At 39.8% G+C, this 20,342-nt stretch overlaps 1 protein-coding gene across 5 annotated transcripts in view; it reads right to left on the bottom strand.

Moving 5' to 3' along the window:
* Nucleotides 1-20,054, bottom strand: part of CCDC25 (coiled-coil domain containing 25) — a 32,921-nt gene extending 12,867 nt beyond the window's left edge. For 2 of the 5 annotated variants that reach the window (XM_081497170.1, XM_081497199.1), the window contains exons 1-5: nucleotides 19,952-20,054; nucleotides 14,325-14,372; nucleotides 11,108-11,147; nucleotides 7,677-7,728; nucleotides 1,967-2,042 (exon numbers count right to left, since the gene is read on the bottom strand). In XM_081497170.1, the coding sequence (XP_081353296.1) occupies nucleotides 1,967-2,042; nucleotides 7,677-7,728; nucleotides 11,108-11,147; nucleotides 14,325-14,372; nucleotides 19,952-19,979 (244 nt within the window). In that variant the 5' untranslated portion in view covers nucleotides 19,980-20,054. Of the gene's footprint in view, nucleotides 1-1,966; nucleotides 2,043-7,676; nucleotides 7,729-11,107; nucleotides 11,148-14,284; nucleotides 14,373-19,951 lie in introns of all 5 variants that reach the window. The other 3 variants (XM_081497160.1, XM_081497189.1, XM_081497180.1) reach the window with 3 other exon arrangements.
* Nucleotides 20,055-20,342: the final 288 nt, after the last annotated feature.

The raw sequence follows: 20,342 nt of genomic DNA, 5'->3' as shown, positions 1-20,342 counted from the left end.
CAGAGGGAACAATATAAGCAAAGGCACAAGATAGGAAAACAGCAGATATTTGCTTTGGCTGGAGTGCGAAATACACAAAGGGAAACCGAGTCTGTGGTCAGATCCGAGATGCTTAAATGCCAGCTTAGGAAGTCTGGACTTAACTGTATAGACAAGGTATAGGGTGTCATGGAAAGTATCCAGGCTTTCAGACAGTTTAATCTGGCAAGAGATTATAAAGTGAATAAAGAAGAGGCTGACCAGATTCCATGAGGACAAACAGCATGGAAGGTGGTCAGCCAGGGAGGAAAATATTTTAAGGACACAGTAACACAAATGGAGTGCACTCAGCAAATCTCACAGCAAAGACAATCTTCTTCACTCCTCAGCATCCTCTGCTTAACTCCTGACAGTGAGACGCCTGGGCTCAGCTCCTTCCTCTGCTAAGTGAGCCATCCCTGTGGAAGGCTGAAGAGGAGAGGCTAACGATTCAGTGATTCAATGACTTCTCTTTTCTGTTTTCTCTAGAACTAGTAAACTACAGACGGGTTAAGGAGAAAGAAGCTGGGCCAAGAATAACAAGGCCAAGGCTCTTTTAACAAAGTTGCCTCTGCCAGCCAGAGGCGTGGGAAGGGGACAAGAATACGTGAAAGAGGTTGCAACACACAAGGAAAGAGGACGATGACAGTCTCTATTTTTATCATTTTTATTTCAGTAACCAGAGATCCTAACCGGAAATCTTAGGAACTTGGTTCTACTCATAAAAATGGAATGTCCTAAAATGAATTACAATTTAATGATTTATGGAGCTGAAGAATGAGTGGGTCTACAGGACAAGACTTTCGGTTTCTTTGGCTAGGCCCCTGACCCAGGAAAGCTGCCCGCCTGAGATCCGCAGGCTAAAAGGTGGAGGAGGGGCTCATTTCCAGTTCTTCTCCAATAATCACCGACCTCTGCGACCTGCTGTCAGCTCTGTGTCTGCACCATGTTTATCTTCTACGTAAACCATATTTTTTTCTCAACCCTCTGGATCAGCCCTCAACCTCAAATGAACCCAGACTTACCTCAACCCTATCTGGGTCCATGTCCTACAACTAAAATCCAGTCTATCAGCTCAATTATTCTTAGCAGAACACCATCTCCCTAATCTCCTTTATAACTGCCACCTCCACTCCATTAATTGTCCTTACTGACCTACACTGATCATTGGAAAATTAAATCTCATATAGAACTCAACAGGCACCAAGCCCAGTATTACAGGTCCTACTTAAAACACGGAGGCCAATTGTCCCAGCACTCTCTGCACATTGGACACATCTGGAGAGCACTATAAAAATACTGATTCTAACATATCACCCCAGACCAATTATTTAAGATTCTCTGGGAGATGACAAGATCAATGGATTTGATATCTGTAAAATTCTTAGGGAGATAAGTTTGTAAGGAGAGAAGAAAGAAAATGTAGGAAAGAGCAAATGGGAGACTTGAATTCTAGAATGTATTGGATTGGCCAAAAAGTTCGTTTGGATTTCTCTATAACATCTTATGGAAAACCCCAAAGAACTTTTTGGCTAACAAAACAGTAACAAATAACAAAAATAAAGATATACAACAACATTACAAATAAAGACCTGAGTCACATCTATCGCCTGGCTTTTAATATAACCTGATTTCCAAAAGTCTTTTCACAAATAACCTTAAGGGTAGGCAAGTCTAGACAACTTTCTATTCAAGGGAAAGAAAACAGGGTAAAAAAAAAAAAGAAGACTTGAATTGGGCCATGAACATTAGAGGGGTGTGGAGATTAGTCTTCAGTTCTCTGACAGGTAGCGAGATGGCCATCTTAAAAAACAAAACAGGGGAAAGGCATATTATATACATGTTCTTCTCTAGATTCAAGCCAAAGTCAGTAACATGTTCTCTAAGATGTAATCCATTTCAGACCCAAAGTGGTGTGAGTTCTGAAAACACCTCTAGGAAAACTGACCTTGAATGCTATTGGCCTTCACAAGATGGGCACAGTCCATCAGCACCTCCTTTGGAATATCTTCTATTTTCTCTCCCTGAAACACAAAAATAAAGAAAATGGCCCACCACCTTGTTTCTGAGCAATACTGGAGCACTTTTGTAGGGCTTTGCTACCTTACTAGGCACAGTTTTGTTAAAAGCAGGGGGCTCTTCAACTGTACTTTAAGACACTGAAAAATAAAGTCAGTTACGGAAATGTTTAAGAGAAGGCAGTAATATGGAAAATATTGATACTTAATAGGTAAATAAAAAACAGGGTATGAAAAGAAAACTACCAAATAGTAAGCGTTTTTATGTTTGAGTAATTTTTTCCTTCTTTCTTATTCATACTTTTATAAACCTTGTGGAAAAGTGGTGTCTGTTTTTGGCAATGGGAAGATTTCTTAGCTGAGGTCCCTATAACCTCCTTCTCAAGAGACATCCCTTTCAAGGGCTTCCCCAATGGCTCAGACAGTAAAGAATCCGCCTGCAATTCAGAAGACCTGGGTTCAATCCCTGGGTTGGGAAGATCCCTGGAGAAGAGAAATAGCAACCCACTTCAGTATTCTTGCCTGGAGAATCCCATGGACAGAGGAGCCTGGTGTGCTACAGTCCATGAAGTCACAAAGAGTCAGACACGACTGAGTGACTAAAACACACACACACACACACACACACACACACACACACACACACACACACACACACACACACACACACACACGAGGCATCTTACAGTTTTGGGTCTCAATCATCTGGTAAGTCATCTACCCACAGCTTTAGTCAGGAACCAAGCTCCTGGTGTGTTACATATAACCTTCCACCATAAGGGAGAAAAAAAATATCGATTCATTCACTTTACAGATATGGTATCAAAGTCAAAGCTGAATAAGCAAAGCATTTCAAAGGAACAAAAACATGTCAGAGGCAAGAGCTAGTGGAAATCAGCTCAGCACTGGCTATTAGGCATGGGATTACAGAAGCACTTCTGTCTAGGAGTGAAATGTTTTATCTACCTAAATATTTGAAAAATTAAGTTTATTCTGTTTTTTTTCCCCCTTAATGTTTCAAAATGGGAATCTCTCAAATACCTAAATTTTGACCAAAAAATAAGTGATTTAAGTGTCACTACTTAAACCCTATCTCATCCTATGAATAGACTTATTCACTTAAATACAGGATTCTGAATTTACCAACTTGATTAACACAATGTCATCATCATGAATATCAACCACTACACTAGGCTACAATATAGTGATGGTGATGCCTTCAGGGGCTTCTAACATTCATAGAAGCTGACTGACCCTATACTAAATACATCAAATGAATAATAACAAATCAGCAACCGCTTTAGGAATATTCACTTTTTGAATGCTAGAAACACTAAGTAAATAGCCATATGAAGTGGATAGTATTATTATGCTCACCTTACCAATGAAGAAAATGAAGCTTAGTGAGGATCAGTAACTAGGCCAAGATCCTCCATGTCTTGTAAATGTCAGAGCTGACAGATGAACCCAGGACTAAAGTCATGCTCTAACAACTGGCCCCAGAGTACGGAGCTTATGGAGTTTTTGTGGAAATGTTATCTTGGCCCTTAATATCAGGTTATGTACCAACAGTCCTCCTTACTACCTAGAGCTATTGCTATTCCTGAAGCAATCCCCTCTTCTTGTTTTGCTATGTCTAATAATATGAGCAGACCAAATAAAAGAAAATCATTTGGCTTAGTATTACACATTAAGTCAGAGTAAACAAAATGCATGGAGAGTCCAAGGTAAAGGCCAGAATTCTGACTGCAGGCATTGTGCCATCTGTGTTAATGAGATAAGAAACCTCTTGATGAGTGAGATTTTTCTATAGGTTTTCAAAAAATCAAAGCAGTGTAGAAAAAAAACCAAACACTTGATGAATATCCATAAGCTTTAAAGCCTGGGTTGAATTCACCTGAATTTGACAAAAAAAAAAAAGAATAAACACACATAGCACTTAGCAAGTGCCAGGCATTATTAGAAATGCTTTAGTTGGGACCTCCCTGGTGGTCTAGTGCTTAAGACTCTGAGCTCTGAATGCAGGGAGCAAGGGTTCGATCCCTGATCAGGGAACTAAGATCTTGCATGGTGCAGCAAAAAAAAAAAAGAACTTCAGTCATGCTAGCTCATTTAATCCTTACAATGACCCAGTAAGTCAGGGGCTGTGAGCTCCTTTTTACAGAGAAAACTGGCACAGCTGAATAATTTGCTCAGAGGTGCACAGCTGGTATGAGCAGAGCCAGGATTTGAAGCCAGCAGTCCAGCTCCAGAGTCTAGGTTCTGAATTACTTAGTCTCATTGCATCTCCAACGCTTACTTGGTACCTACTAATTAGTACAAAGGGCTATGGCCTTTACTTTTTCCAGTAGTCATGTATGGATGAGAGTTGGACTATAAAGAAAGCTGAGCGCCGAAGAATTGATGCTTTAACTATGGTGTTGGAGAAAACTCTTGAGAGTCCCTTGGACTGCAAGGAGATCCAACTAGTCCATCCTAAAGGAAATCAGTCCTGAATGTTCATTGGAAGAACTGACGTTGAAGCAGAAACTCCAATGCTTTGGCCACCTGATGCGAAGAGCTGACTTATTTGAAAAGACCCTGATGCTGGGAAAGACTGAAGGCAGGAGGAGAAGGGGATGACAGAGGATGAGATGGTTGGATGACATCACCAACTCAATGGACATCAGTTTGAGTAAACTCCAGGAGTTGGTGATGGACAGGGAGGCCTGGCATGCTGCAGTTCATGAGGTTGCAAAGAGTCAGAAGTGACTGAACGACTGAACTGAACTGATGGCCTTTACTGCAGGAGATCAACCAGGTAGAAGTTCCTTTAGGAGCACAGATTTTTATTGAGCACAACTATGGGCTTCCAAAAGAAAATGAAATGGAACTCCTGTTCAGACAAGTACTAACTGGTGGTAAGGTGAACTTGGGACTATCACCATTATTTCCATTTTCTAACACAGCAGAATCCAGAGGAAAAAACTTAATCTGAACCAAAAGGAAAGCTGGGAACACCATTCTTTATTTTCTCTAAACTTAAAATAGTTTCAGAATGGCAAGAAGTTGCCTAGGAAAATTCAGAATTTTGTTCCAGCACAGAGTTCACAAACTTCTTATTTTTTTTCTTTTTTACAATACAGTTCTCAAAAACACAAGTAGAATAAGTAAAGGTGGGGTAGCATGTTTTATCTTGTTAGTACACTGAGAAGTAAATATTATCAGCATAATGAATATCATTTTTTATTTATTACAAACAGTCAAAAGGTTGCTCTTAAGTTATAAAACCCCAAAATGCTTTTGGAAAACCTATACATATCAGGTAGCATTTTAAACCAGCACAATATTTTCAAAGGGCAATCTGGCATAAAAGGAGTTACTAAAATGTTTATATCTTTTGACCCAATAACACGCTTAAAAAAAAATAAAAAGAAAATAGTTCATAAAAAATATTTCTTGTTGGGGTTTCATAATACTGAATGCTGTAAACAACTTATATTCTGACATGGCGCTTTCAAATTAACTGTGGCATACTGTCAACTCGAAGCAGCCAGTCAAAACAGTAAATATAAAAATAGTGTGGTCACGTAATACAATCAACGAAGGGATGCCAAGGAGGAATGCAAACTGAGACGAAAGAATCTAAGTGCATGACAAATATCACTGAAAGGCATGGGGGAGAAAGCAGCTTACAAGTAACTTTGAAAAACAGCATTCTGAATGGAAAACTGTAAGACAGAAACCAAAAATAATTGCACATAAACACTGTACTTTAGTTGACAAAGTTGTTTCTTATGGGTATACAGGTCACCAAATCTGAAACCACTTCCACATAGACTAGATTCAAATAAGCAAATGATGGTGGATGGTGGGAGCCAGGTCTCCTTTCCCATTGTCTAAGAAGGAAGTAATAGATGAGCAAGGAAGGAAGGTGAGAAAGGCCCCCACAGTAATGGATTCACCAGAGACAAAGGTAGGAGCTCATGTTTTGCTTACTGTAGATACAGGAACAATTATTCACACAAATTACTAACATGGGTTAATATATATATACACATATTTCCTAGCTCTGTCACATGAGAGGGTCTAGAAGCAATGACACTCCAGTAGCAATGAGCACTCCCAGAGTCCAGGTCTTGGTTTCTAAATACCATTTCTCAATAAAAGGAACCAAGGTTCTTTGGAGAAACGGCTGATTCTAGGACTGGACCAGGGAAAACACATGAGCCTGGAGCATTTAGGAGTGTCCGAGAGTAAGGAAGGGCTCCAAAACCAGAATGACAGGAGTGTGTCAGAGGAACACAGGAGCAGAGGTAGAAGAGTCAAAGCAGGGACAATTGTAGCCACAAAACGCCACAGTCCATACTGATAGAAGTAAATGACTAAATTAAATACATGGGGGGGAAGAGACGAATCTTTACAGAAGAATTCCAAACAATACCTGTAGATACTCCCTACTCTAGGACGTGGGACTGAATTCCATCCTCTCCCTGCTTGAGTACAGGATGGACTTAGTGACTTGCTTCCAAATAATGAAGTATGGAAATGAGGAGAAATGCAACTTTCTGGTGGAAAAACCCAGCAAACATTACCCTGGCCAGGAGACCAAGGTTAACAACATTAATGCTAAGTCCTGTGAATAGACGTACCCCTGACATGATGGGATAAGAGCACTCCACCTCTGTGCTATTCTTTCCCTAAACCCATAACTCCAGTCTAGTCATGAGAAAAACCCACACTAAGTGCCATTCCATAAACTACATGAGCGGTATTTCTCAAACCGTCAAGGTCATGACAAACAGAGAAAGAGTGAGAAACTGCCACAGACCAGAGACTAGGCAGACGCGACAACTAAAACGCAATGTGGCTGGACCAGATACTGGAACAGAAAAGGCATGTTAATGGAAAAACTGTAGAAATCAGAACACAGCCCAGAGGTTAGTGAATAGTGCTGCACCCGTAGTTCCTTAGCTCTGACAAATCTACCATGGTAATGTAAGATGTTAGCAATGGGGAAAACTGGACATGGCGTGTATAGGAACTTGTACTACCTTTGCGACTTTTCTGCAAATCTAAAATCATCCCAAAATAAATATATAAAAAAAGCAATACACTAACAATTATCTATACCCTATGATTCAACAAAATATATGGATATAAAGACAGATTAGAAAAATGGTTTTATGTGACTAGGGAACATGGAATCTTTTCCCTTTACTATGATAATGCTGTTTTAAACCTCCTGAAGCAGCCCCGGATAACAGGTACATGTGCCCTTGGTAAGACAGGAGAATCACCAGTCTGAGAAAAAGGAACCACAATGCGATCTCCCCAGAAGAAGACAGGAAGTCCAATAGTGTCAACTGAAATGACAGGAAGAGAGAGCAGAGGTGACACACAGCACACCTCAGCTGGCAGGATAAGACAGTGCTTCTAGCTGGAAAATATGTGCTGTGTTCCCCTTCCAAACCTCAAGTTACTAGATTTGCCCTTAGAGATTTCCTAGGTGAGGGGAAGACATCTCTTCATTTGCTAATTTGTAGACTTTTGTACATATTTATTACTATAAGCAATTCGTTTTCAAAAAAAAAAAGGATAGAGGACAAGACAGGATGCTCATCACTAAAAAATTTTGAATCCGTGTTTAAATCCAATTACCTTATGCAATCGAAGGTACACATGAGCCGAAGACAGTTTGTCCACATGAAACCTAAAAGAATGAAAACCACTTTTAGCAAGAGGTACAAGATAACCATCTCCTCAGGCCATCTGCGTTGAAAGCACTCCAATCCAAAAATATGAATTCAGTTGCCTACTGCATGCTGAGCACCACAGTGAGCAGAAAACACAGCCAACCACCTCCAAAGGGCTCCCTTTCAACTGGGAGAGGTGAGTAAAACATGCAGAGTTCTGCAGCTGTGCAAGACTAAGTGCCAAGATGAGTACAGGAGGTGACGAACATTAAATGCCCAGGGAAGTGTGATTTTTCAAGTGAGAAAGAGCTATCAGTGACCCAAGGATTCACTGGTGAACTGAGATTTGGAGGGTCCCAGGCTGAAGCATGGGATGTATAGCAAATATGGGAAAGGAATTTTAGAAGGGAAGAGAAGGGAATGAAAGAAGTCATCAAGACTCCAGGGCTGCAAGTCTGGGAAACCTGCAGGACCACTGATAGACACACCTTACAGCTTGAGAGGGAGCCAGCTGGGAAAGATGACAGGTCTGGTTTGGGACATTCTGAGTTTCAAGCAATGGCAAAACAATCCAAAGAGAATGTCAATCAGAGATAGAAGAGTCAGGTAAGGACTGAAGCAGTAACTAGACCACCTCCCATTAAGGGTCAGACTAGCAATTCATCCAGCAACTATACTCCAGTAAAAATTAATTTAAAAAGAAAAAACAAAACCAAAAAAACTCCGAAACCCAATTCATCTAGCCTTACATCTAACAATGACACTAATACTCGATTCCTGGGAAAGCATGGTGATTGCCCTTTATGATGTTGTCCTAAAAATATTAGAATGCCCTCTCACTCCCAAAGTCCCGCATTTACCTTTCATTAAGGCTCTATCATTCATCAATTTAATTAAATCTTTTAAAAGTGTCCTTTTTTCACCTAACCCAACATTTGGGGATTTTTAAGTTATTCACCTTTAGAAATCACCAAGTGAGGTGGATCTCTCTTCCCAACACCCAAAGATGACTTCAGAATGCTAGCAAACAATAGTAACACAAAGCTGTCACTTCTGATTCTGTTCATTTCAGTCTTTTCTTCCTTAGTCCTTTACTTTCAAGACTGAAGAATGTTCATTAAAATTTTAAGGGGGCAACATCACAGCCCATTATGTATTTCTCTAGATATTTTATTAGCATTAAAGGATCTTTTAGAACTGAAAATGGTTACACATTTATACCCAGTCCAAGATGTAGACAGTGTGATTCTATATAAAGGTCAAGATTATGCTGTTTGTAATGCCCTCTTTAAAAAGGTTAAGCATCTTGCTAGTGACTTGGAATACAAAAAAGTCTTATACACTTTTTGGCAGTCTATTATGACTCTAGGTTTTATTCCTCACAAATACTGATATCCAGAAATCAACATAACATCTTAGTTTATTTTTCTTCTTCAGGTTCATTTACTCATTTACATTCTCATGTAAGAGATTCCTACTGATTTTCTTCTTCTGTTCAGTACTGTTCAACCAGAAAATAAGCTTCTTGAAAATCTAGAAATTATATCTCACTACCCTGTTTCAGGATGTTAGAAAAATACCCCATTCGTAAGCAAGCTCAATTGAGAAAACTTCTCCCACTCCAATTTAAAGTTCTCTATTTACAACAACTCTTTTCTACATACCCATAGTGGCTTGACTGTATTCTGACTTCCCTTAAAGGTCCCTAATGTGGAATCTTGTCAATAGAAATACATAAATAGTTCAACGTACATATATACTGGGTTCATACATAGGCAGTCAAAGTACTAAAACACACACAGGAATGCCACTGCTGCTCTACATGAATTTCAGGCTTGTAGGAACACCTCTACAAAGGGCAGGGGAAATGTACGGATATTCAGGGCTTTGGTTGAAGTGTAAAACAAACAAAAAAGTCAGCTCTGTAAACTATTTGGAGCAAGCTTCCTTACCAAATGTCCCAAATGCTCACTCTAAGTTTAAATTATGCCCACTAGTTCCCTAGTTCTCTCTCTTCCAGTTACTTTCCTCTCCCTGCTTAATCACTATTACCCTTCACTGAATACAGAGACTAGAAACTTGAATATATGAGCATCCCTGACCCGAGTCTGTAGACATGTAGAGTACCCAAAGTCGGGTAATTTTACTTCTTCAAGTGGGGTCTCTGGATATATTACTCATTAGGGAGTCTGGAGGCAGTGAACACACACTTTTTCTATTTTCCTTTGCTTAGAAAGGACTTAGGGACTTCCGTGGTGATCCAGTGGTTAAGACTCTGCACTTCCAAAACAGGGGGTACAGGTTTGATTCCTGGTTGGGGAGCGATCCCACATGCCTCACAGCCAAAAAAACCAAAAACATAAAACAAAAGCAATATTTCAACAAATTCAATAAAGACTTTAAAAATGGTCCACATCAGAAAAGAAAAAAGAAAAACAATCTTAAAAAAAATTGAGTTTAGTTCCATTCTCATTTAATCTTAGAAAAATTCTTTGCTTCCAAGCGCTGTAGGAGGTTTCCTAGTATAAACTCAGATGTTGACATTCCCAGAGGTTCAGCTCCAGAGTCTACGTCAAGGTGACCCAGGTTGAAAATCTGCCCTGGAATGCAGATCAACTCATTCATTTTTCGCATGCCTCAGAATGTTTCCAGGATTGAAGGTTTATGAACTGCAACAGGTCTTGAAATTTAGGGCTATGCCAGCTCACATCAGACCTCGAATAGCTTCTGGAAGTACTAGTCGATCACTTCCAACAAGACATGAAATCTCAAGATTATTAACATTAAGAGTGTTGAAGTGGGTATCGGGCATCTGTAGACACCAGTTCGGTAAGTGCATTCCAGGAGAGAGGCAACCTTAATGAAATGAAAAACCCAAGTCATAACACATGAGATGTAGGCTGAATGTTGGAAATTTCTCTTCCACTTACTTTTTTTCTTTTAATGTCAGGTAAAAGGCTGTTGTGAATTGCCTTTCATAGTGCATCTGAATATGTAATCATTTCTCTGCAGGTGTGTCTGCCCCAAACCTTACAGCAGGTAACTACATAACAGATTTAATCACTCTTATCTCTTGCGTGACAGATCTGGAGATCTCTGGGGCTTCAGTGTGGTGGTCTCAGCCACCTACTCTGAGAAGAAACACAGGCGGTAAAAGCAAGCCTATGTTCTGAAGACCTTTGCAGTCAGGCCCGAGATCCATCTCTGAGGTCTCCTTCCCAGTTAACGTGGTACTTATAAGTGAAGGGAGCTGGTGGTCAGCTTTTTACCACTGAACAGTCATAAACAAATGGCAAACCATGAGTTCTAGTTTTAATCACAGGAGTCAGGTGGTTGGTGAAGTCTCAGAAAATAAATAATGATCTGTAAACAGCAGAACCAAAATTTGTTACCTACCAAATATCTTCAGGCCAGCCATACTTTATCAGATCTTCATCTGCAGAGACAGAAGAGAACAAAGAAAAGGAAACAAATAAGCAACACGATATACTGTTCAGCACAGAGAAATACAGCCATAAAAACTTTAAATTTTATTACTTTGTAAGAACTTTAAATGGAGTACAATCTATAAAAATATCTAATCACTATGTTGTACATATGAAACTAATATAACATTTATTTTTAAAATTTTAATTCAGTTTTAAAATTATTCTTTGGTTCTTTTTTTTTTTTGGCTATGCCATACAGCTTGCAGGATCTTAGTTCCCCAACCAGCGACTGAACCCAGGCTCTAGCAATGAAAGTGCTGAGTCCTAACCCTGGACTGCCAGGGAATTCCCTAAAGTAATATTTTAAATCAACTATACTTCAATAAAAAATAAATAATTTTTAAATAAAACAAAAACTGTTCAAAAAAATTTTTTTTTGAATTTTCCATCATCAAAGCCTCTTTGAATTACTCTTTTCTTCATTAAGAGAGAGAAAAAATTTTGTGGAAAAGACTGGTATTTTTTCCCTTCCCAACTTACAGTAAACTTCAGCATATTTCACCTAACCTTCTTTTTTTAAAAAACTCTTTTAATAGTTCCTACAATTGGACAATTATAATCATGAAGCATTTGTTCAAAAGGTAAAGTGAACAAAGGTGAAGTATTTACATTGTATGCTTTTTTTTTTTTAATTTTAGCCACACCACATGGCTTGTGGGATCTCAGTTCCCCAACCAGGGATTGAACCCTGGGCCATGGCAGTCAAAGTGCAGAGACCTAACCAATGGACTGCCAGGGAATTCCCATGTGTGCATATTTTATTTCAATATATACCTACAATGAATCATATCAATAATTAGTAACTAACTGTTTAATACAGAAGCATCACTTGGTATTGATATTAGACATAAAGATAAAAACAGGGTGAACAAAGTGATTCACATGTGATGATTTAAAACGTACTCAAGTATAATCTATCTAACTTGAATGAGGTATTTATTGTCCAGAAAAGCAAAACGATGATGGAGTACACTATCTGATGAGGGCACTTTAAGCAAATGCAAACACCTTGAGTTTTCTGAAGAGTTTTCTATAAGTGCAAGTAAAAAGTTGAGCAAACCTCCAACAAGTAATCAGAAAGATGAGAAAAAGGAAATTATAAAAGCTTCTTTTCATTTGGGCAATGTCTGGCTCCCTGGTGACACCTGCTGGCTAATAAAGAACATATCAGAAAGCTTTTTTAGTGAAAGGAAACTGTCCAACTTAAAATTCCTTTTTGTTCTATCCAGTCCTTCGTTATAAGTCATCAAGACTATCAGAAGTAAACGTGATGAGCTAGGTACAGTAGAGAACATAGCACCTGAAAAACGTAATACCATTTTAACAGCAGACTAGGAGAGTGGATGACTCTAAAAGTACCTGGGGAAAAAATGTTTTACACAACAGATCTTTTTTCCTACATATACTTTAACAACAGTGAAACACCACTCCAGTGGGGTCCAGGTAGAATCTAAATTTACATCCATAGGCGCAAACTCTGTATCTAGATTTATATCTATAGAAAGAAATTCCTACAACGGAGGTTTAAAGGATTCCACAATCTAGCCAGTCCACTTTAACCCACTCCTCCAAGAAGCCTTCTCAGGTCTCCCTAGTCACATTTACTCTCTGTATGTCTGCTGTTAATATTATCTCATTTTGCACTGTTTTTGTTTAACAGACTTTATTTTTCAGAGCAGTTTTAGGTTCGCAGAAAAACTGACCCCTATTCTGGTCCCATCACTTCATGGCAAACAGATGGGGAAAAGGTAAAAACAGTAACAGATATTATTTTCTTGGGCTCCAAAATCACTGTGGACAGTGACTGCAGTCATGAAATTAAAAGATGCTTGCTCCTTGGAAGAAAAGCTACGACAAACATAGCATATTAAAAAGCAGACACATCACTTCGCCAACAAAGGTCCATCTAATCAAAGCTATGGTTTTTCCAGTAGTCACGTATGGATATGAGAGTTGGACCATAAAGGCTGAGTGCCGAAGAATTGATGCTTTAGATCTGTGGTGCTGGAGAAGACTCTTGCAGAGTCCCTTGGACTGCAAGGAGATCAAACCAGTCAATTCTAAAGGAAATCAGCCCTGAATAATCACTGGAAGGACAGATGCTGAAGCTGAACCTCCAATACTTTGGCCACCTGATGTGAAAAGTCAACTTATTAGGAAAGACCCTGATGCTGGGAAAGCTTGAGGGCAGGAGGAGAAGAGGGCAACAGAGGATGAGATGGTTGGATGGCATCACCAACTCGATGAACATGAGTTTCAGCAAACTCCAGGAGATATAACTGTGCCTTACTGCTCAGTGTAATACAGGGAGGTATAAGCAGTATCCTCAGTTACATTCATCAGGAGGATGCTATGAGAAAATTTACCAAGGACATTCGTGAATTACAAGGAGAAATATAAAACTCAAGTGTTAATACACTGCACACTGCTTCCCCATTAAGTCACACCCAGAGTCAATGGCATAAATTCATGATAAGGAAAACACTGTTTAAAAATGAGTTATGCTATGGTTTTTTTCTCTTGGCTAGGATGTGATAGTCTTGCTTATACTGAGTCTGCTTATGATTATAGCAGGGTTCAAAACTGTCGTATAGATCTGATTTATAATAGTTATATAACTATCACATCATCATATTTATGTTATATACATTTTATGTGATGTGTGTGTGTGTGTATATACATAGATATAGATATATATGTGAGAGTGGTCAAGAAAGCTTCAAACACTGTTCACATTTCAATTCAAAAAGAACCATCTTCTGCCTCAAAAAAACCAAGATATGTTTCTCAAATGAGGTAAAAATATACAGCAAAGGGTCTTTGCAAAAGTCCAAGCCACAGATTATTTTTATTTGATGAAAACTAGCAAAGGTTAACTTCTGATTCCTATCACCCCTACATCAAATGATACCACAAAACTATGTAAGTTCCTAATCAGCAACAAATGGTCTAATTCTTTCAATTATCACTTGATACAACTACATTATAAGAAAATTAATCATTTGGAATTCCTTCTAATGGGTTATAGTAGTTAATTGAAAACCCATCCAACAAACCATGGAGAGAAAAGGCAATTAACACTTACCTGCTGGAAATTTCAAAATCAAATGCTTTTGAAAACTTACTTTCATATTTATCCTTTCCCATGTAAATAGTGTAAGCAGACGAGTTAACTAAGACAAAACAAAAATAAGACATAGTTAGATAACATCATTACAAACACACCTATTTGGTGGGACAAACAAGGAACAAATGCTTATGACGGGTTGGCAAAACATGGCTGGTAGGTCAAATCCAGCCTTGTTTTCGGACAGCCCTTGAGCTCAGAATGATTCTTACATTTTTAAAGGGTTGAAAGAAGCAAAACGAAGAAGAATAAGCTAGAGAGGCCATATGTGTCTTATAAAGTCTAAAATACTGACCATCTGTAAAACATTGACCAAATCTCTTAAAAATGGCTACTTTCCTACTTTCTCAGGGAGGTAGCACAATGCAATTCTAGTTCCATCTACTTTTGCCTTCTTCAAAATATATATATATATATATATATATATATATATATATATATATATATATTCCCCCCCCCCCAAAAAAAATCACCAAAACTCATCACCTCAGCCATTTAAAAATAGGTTCCTATACCTAGGTAAGGTTTATCTTCCATGATTTGATTTAGTTGCATTCCAGGGGTGCTGCAAATCATACCTGCCTCCCTACCACATTCAGGGGACACATGGCTCTCAAGTTTCTTCTCATCAGTGACCCTGAACCCTGTTTATAGAATCACCTAATTTTGCCCCAGCTCCACTTAAGACCAACCAAATCCAAATCTCTGGGGATTGGGATTTTTTTTTTTTTTTAAAGATCTCTTTTTACAGCAATTTCTAATGTGAAGTCAGCGTTAGGAACTCCTACCCTAAATCAAAACGGACGTTCTGGGTATGTCTTACCTTAGAAACAACATCGGCTTTCCTGAGCTAGCGTGTTTTGCTGTGGGCATCCTCCATTTGCAATCGGTTAGGTTTTTAATTGAAATCCTAACTGGGTCCTGAGTTTCTAAGCTAGTCTACCAAAATGTTAGACCCCATTTGGATCTAGACCCCTGAATTAACAGCCACTGGGTCTCTGTCTACAAAGCCTGGCTGACAGGTGTTAAGGCTGGGCTAGGCGGTCTGCTAGAAGGCAATGGCACCCCACTCCAGTACTCTTGCCTGGAAAATCCCATGGACGGAGGAGCCTGATAGGCTACAGTCCATGGGGTCGCTAAGAGTCGGATACGACTGAGCGACTTCACTTTCACTTTTCCCTTTCATGCACTGGAGAAGGAAATGGCAACCCACTCCAGTATTCTTGCCTGGAGAATCCCAGGGACGGCGGAGCCTGGTGGGCTGCTGTCTATGGGGTCGCACAGAGTCGGACACGACTGAAGCGACTTAGCAGCAGCAGCAGGCGGTCTGCTGGCTGTCGCTCCAGAGCTGGAACTACTCTATTAAGTGGAGCTCTGAACTCTTTCATTTGTAGATTCGTAAATTCAGGGTTGCCTGTACTTTCCGAATGAAAAGCTCCTTAAATGATGGAGCATAGTTGTCCTTCTTGGGAACAGAAGACTCCCAATTCCTTCAGTGAGTAGTTATGATGACTACCGTCCATGATTACTTGGAAGTAGTTGAGAGAAGTTTGAAAGGAGAGAATGTTTGTACTGACTAACTGACAGAGAGATCTGTCTATAATTAAGTATTGTATTATCCTGATAAGCCCTTTGCACAGTATTGGACAAATACCAACTGCAGGAATACAACTAACAAGTGTTTCAGATGTTCACTTGGGGCACTACTGTATTTGTACACCCTTTTGATCCTATAATGTCACCAATAAGAGTACATACCCTACTAATTAACACTTCATCAAGCAATGAAGCTCTTCACACAAACTAAACAGGCATTAATTAAGACTATAGAACACACAAACAAAATGCCATGGATCCATTAAAAAGAAAGAGTAGGTGAATAACTAGCAGAACAGTATTTTTGTGTTATCTATAAACAGTAAGAGTCAATCTGTGAAACAATAAATAATTGTACATATAAACATGTTTACATATATGTTTCTAACACACACACCCATTTTCTTTATACTATGGAAGGAGATATATATATATATATATTTAACTGTTAACAGTGACCTTACCTACTTACTTACAAAATATATAGATGGTTTTTGTAATCAGAAAAAAAGTTTTTTGGTTTTTTTTTTCAAATGATTGAAGTAAACAAAGCTGTCTCTGCAGGGCAAGCTAGCTAAACTCCTGCCAACAGAATGACAGATAATGGATGGCGGACCTATAAAATGAGGTGGTTAATAACATAACTGCTACAACCCCAAACTGAGGGGCATTCTACAGAATAATTTTTCAACAGACAGTATCATGAGAGACAAAGACTGAGTAATTGCTCCAGATCAGAAGACTCCAGAGAGCAATGAATGACAACAGAATGCAACAATTGATTTGCAGCTTTCCTTTGTGATAAATTTATTACGAGGACACTGATGAAAACTGGATAAAAGTTGCTGATTAGGTAATAGTGTTGCTGCAATGTTAATTTCCTAATTTGGATAGTGAACAATGGCTTCTGATAACAGAATATCCTTGATTTTAAGAAAAATACCCTGAGGTATTTAGGGGTAAGACACAACTTACAGATGGTTCAGGGAAAAAAAAACCAAAAACCTGTGAGTGTGTTTGTGTGTGTGCAGAGAGAGAGAGAGTGGGGCAAGGGGAGATGGAAAAAGTGGAAAAAGAAAAAGAAGAAAGGGGAAAAGGAGATAAGGCATATGTGGTAAAATAGTAGAATTTGGGGAATCTGAGAGAAGGCTATAAAGGAAATCTTTTAATATTCCTGTAACTTTTCCAAAAGACTGAAATGTCAAAATAGAAAATAAAATTTAAAAAAAAAAAGGAGCATGACTTCTGAGTAGGAAGTCTGAATTAAGCTGTCCTCCATGGCTTCCCTGACAGCTCAGTTGGTAAAGAATCTACCTGTAATACAGGAGACCCCGGTTTGATCCCTGGTTCGGAAAGACCACCGGAGAAGGGATAGGCTACCCACTCCAATATTCTTGGACTTCCCTTGTGGCTCAGCTGGTGAAGAATCCACTTGCAATGTGGGAGACCTAGGTTCGATCCCTGGGTTGGGAAGATCCCCTGAAGAAGGGAAAGGCTACCCACTCCAGTATTCTGGCCTGGAGAATTTCATGGACTATATAGTCCATGTGGTCACAAAGAGTCAGACATGACTAAGTGACTTTCCCTTTCCATGTTAGAGAGATAAAGGAAGAGTAAACTGAATTATTCTAGTACTCTTGTAACTCTCACCCAAATAATGTGATTAGTATGAGAACTAGTTGTCTTGAAGATTCCTGACTCAGGTGTAGCAATCAACCCAACTTTTGAGGCGTTGTGATAATTTCATAATCTATAGAACCATCTATATTGAGATGGCCACTGGTAAAAGGTACTAAAAACATAAGTGAACGTAACATGCTTAATGCACTAACGTGCAGGAATCCATAAATCAGAAGGTGTTGAATTTGACACTGAAAATACAGCAAGGTTAATGTTTTCTTAATCTATTATGGGAGCAAGAAAGAATAAGCAGATTTTAGTCAGAGATACTACTTTTAAAAGAGAAGGCAAAATTTTTCTATTGGGGTTTCCAGCCCTTTTTTTTTTTAAAAGAGGTTTGTTTTGCAGTAAACCATCAGTTGGTTGAAAAGCTTGGCTATCTATATGAAGTCATTTCCTGAAGATTCTCTATGTTCAAATTGTTTTCCATACCAGAATATGTAAAAAATTTTACTACTATATTACTCTACAATTTTAAAAGCCGCACAATTGTAGATTTATTAGACTTAAGAGGCCAAATATTTTTCCGACAGGAAGCAGTTCTGATGCTGCAATGGAAGCCAATGAGAAAAAAATGACCCATAAAATCAACTGAAGCCCTCTGCTCTATCAGGGGCATCTCCGTGTACATGACTGGCACTCAAAGAATTTAGAATCGCTTTAAGCAGAATAATGTAGCCGGTGTAAAATACACTTAGTACCTACACGCCCTGCCTTGGGCTTCCCAGGTGGCTCAGTAAAGAACCTGCCTGCCAATGTAGAAGACATTGATCCCTGGGTCAGGGAAGATCCCCTGGAGAAGGAAATGGCAACCCACCCCAATATTCTTGCCTGGGAAGAGGAGCCTGGTGGGCTAGAGTCCATAGAGTCTCAAAGAGTCAGACACGAGTGAGCAACTAAAGAACGACAACAACATGCCCTGCCTATATTTGTCATTCCATTGTTGGACTTGTATGGATAACTACGTTGTCAAGGACTCTCATGAGTGGAGAAGCTACAAAAAGATGCTTTGGTTATATTATGACAGAGGGGCAGAACAGGACAGACAGCAGATAAAAATGCAATTAGGAGCTTATGATGATTTTTCAGGCTAGTTTGAATTTTGTTTCTAGTAATTTTAATAATATGGATAAGAAAAAACTAAGCCTAAAGAAACAGAGAAATAGCTTATAGCACACTGTGGAAGCCTAAACTATCGAGAAAAATGAGATGTGACAGTGTGATAGAGTAGCAGAGGAGGGGCTCTGTGAGTTACAACTTTCCTGGGCTTCAACTTTCTCATCTCTAAAGAGCAAGTACCACCCTGTTCAAACCCACATAACCACTATACTGTTAGTTTCACTTAAATCTCACCTTTAACAAGTAGGCAGAGAGTAGTAATAGAATAGAGTGTGCTAGAAGTCAAAAAGAGCATTCATTTATTCAGTAAGTATTTACTGAGTTACTATTAAGAGCCAGGCACTATGCTAGCGGAACAAGAAGATCCTGTACCTGCCCTCAATGGGCTTACACGCTATCTCAAGCAGACAAAAGTTTAACATCGTATGAGAAGTGCAATGCTGAACGTATGCATTGTGTTAAGGGGATTCCCCCAAGAGATATACCTAAGCAATCCTGGGGTGGGAACAAGGAAACAAAGGCATTTGGAAAAGATAGGCAAGGGCTGTCTCTGGGGAGAAGCAGCTAACTGGGGGGTTGATTTAAGGCAAAGAGAAAAATATAAGCAGAGAAACGAAGACATAGCAGTTCCTGGGAACTAAACACACCCTTTTCTTGCCTGCCAAAGACAAATCAGAAACTATCATGGCACTTTTCAAAATCTAGGACATTAACTCTGCCCAATGAGTGGCTGTCCAGAGTCTTTCGGTAGCATCCAAACCCAGTAACCCTTGCCTGGAAGGGTAAGGCGCACCTTCTGTAAGGCAGAGTTGTTGGCCCGTGTCTCCTTTCTTTTTCTAAGTTACCAGAGAGCAGCAAGATTAAATGTTACGGGGATGGGTGGGGAAGAGAAGACTTCACGATGGTAGTGTGAATAAGCCCACAAACTGCCTAATTCCAGGTAGCGACAGGTCTTTCTGATTGAGGGTAAAGAAGACCGCCCGGAGGCAAAGACAGCACAGGGGATGGTCCCTCTACGCTCCCTCCCCCCAACCAGGCACTGACGAGGAGGCACACTGGGAGGACTGGGAGGACTGGGAGACGGACACGGTGGAGAGACCATCAGGACGAGGGAAGGGGCACCCACTGCCAAGAAGACACTTAAGGACCAGGCTAGCGGTGGCCTCGAGGTCTCGGCTTTGGAGCCCCACAGTCGAGGTAGGGACCCGGAAGGTCTCGGCAACCACTCACCGCTACTACTGGTGAAGTAGAACACCATGATCCCAGCGGCGGTGGGACAACTCCAGCGCCAGCAGCACTACTCAAACCTGGAAGCTCAGGATACCGGAAGCGCGGAGGCCGCCTTCCCCGGAAATGCTCTACGCACTTCCGGCTGACGTCAGGACGCGTCATAACGTCTGTCGCCGGCGCCATCTTCAATTCTGCTGAGGAGAAGGTGTTGGCGCCTTCGGAACTCAACTTACTTGGGGGTCAAAGGAAAGAGGATAGAGGCAGGAGGATTCGTGGGTGGAAAACGACGCGGGGGAACTATCTTAAGAGAAAAATGCCATCGCCTGGCTTTATTTTCAGAACCTCCACCCCTGTGGGCGATCAAGTTGGTTTCATTTGCCGCTTTTCACCC

The sequence above is a fragment of the Giraffa tippelskirchi genome, chromosome 1, assembly GCF_054371585.1.
Source record: "Giraffa tippelskirchi isolate mGirTip1 chromosome 1, T2T-mGirTip1v1.2.pri, whole genome shotgun sequence".
In the NCBI taxonomy this organism is placed as follows: Eukaryota; Metazoa; Chordata; class Mammalia; order Artiodactyla; family Giraffidae; genus Giraffa; species Giraffa tippelskirchi.
The sequence above is the reverse complement of the archived record's forward strand: the minus strand, read 5'-3'. Positions and strand labels throughout refer to the sequence as shown.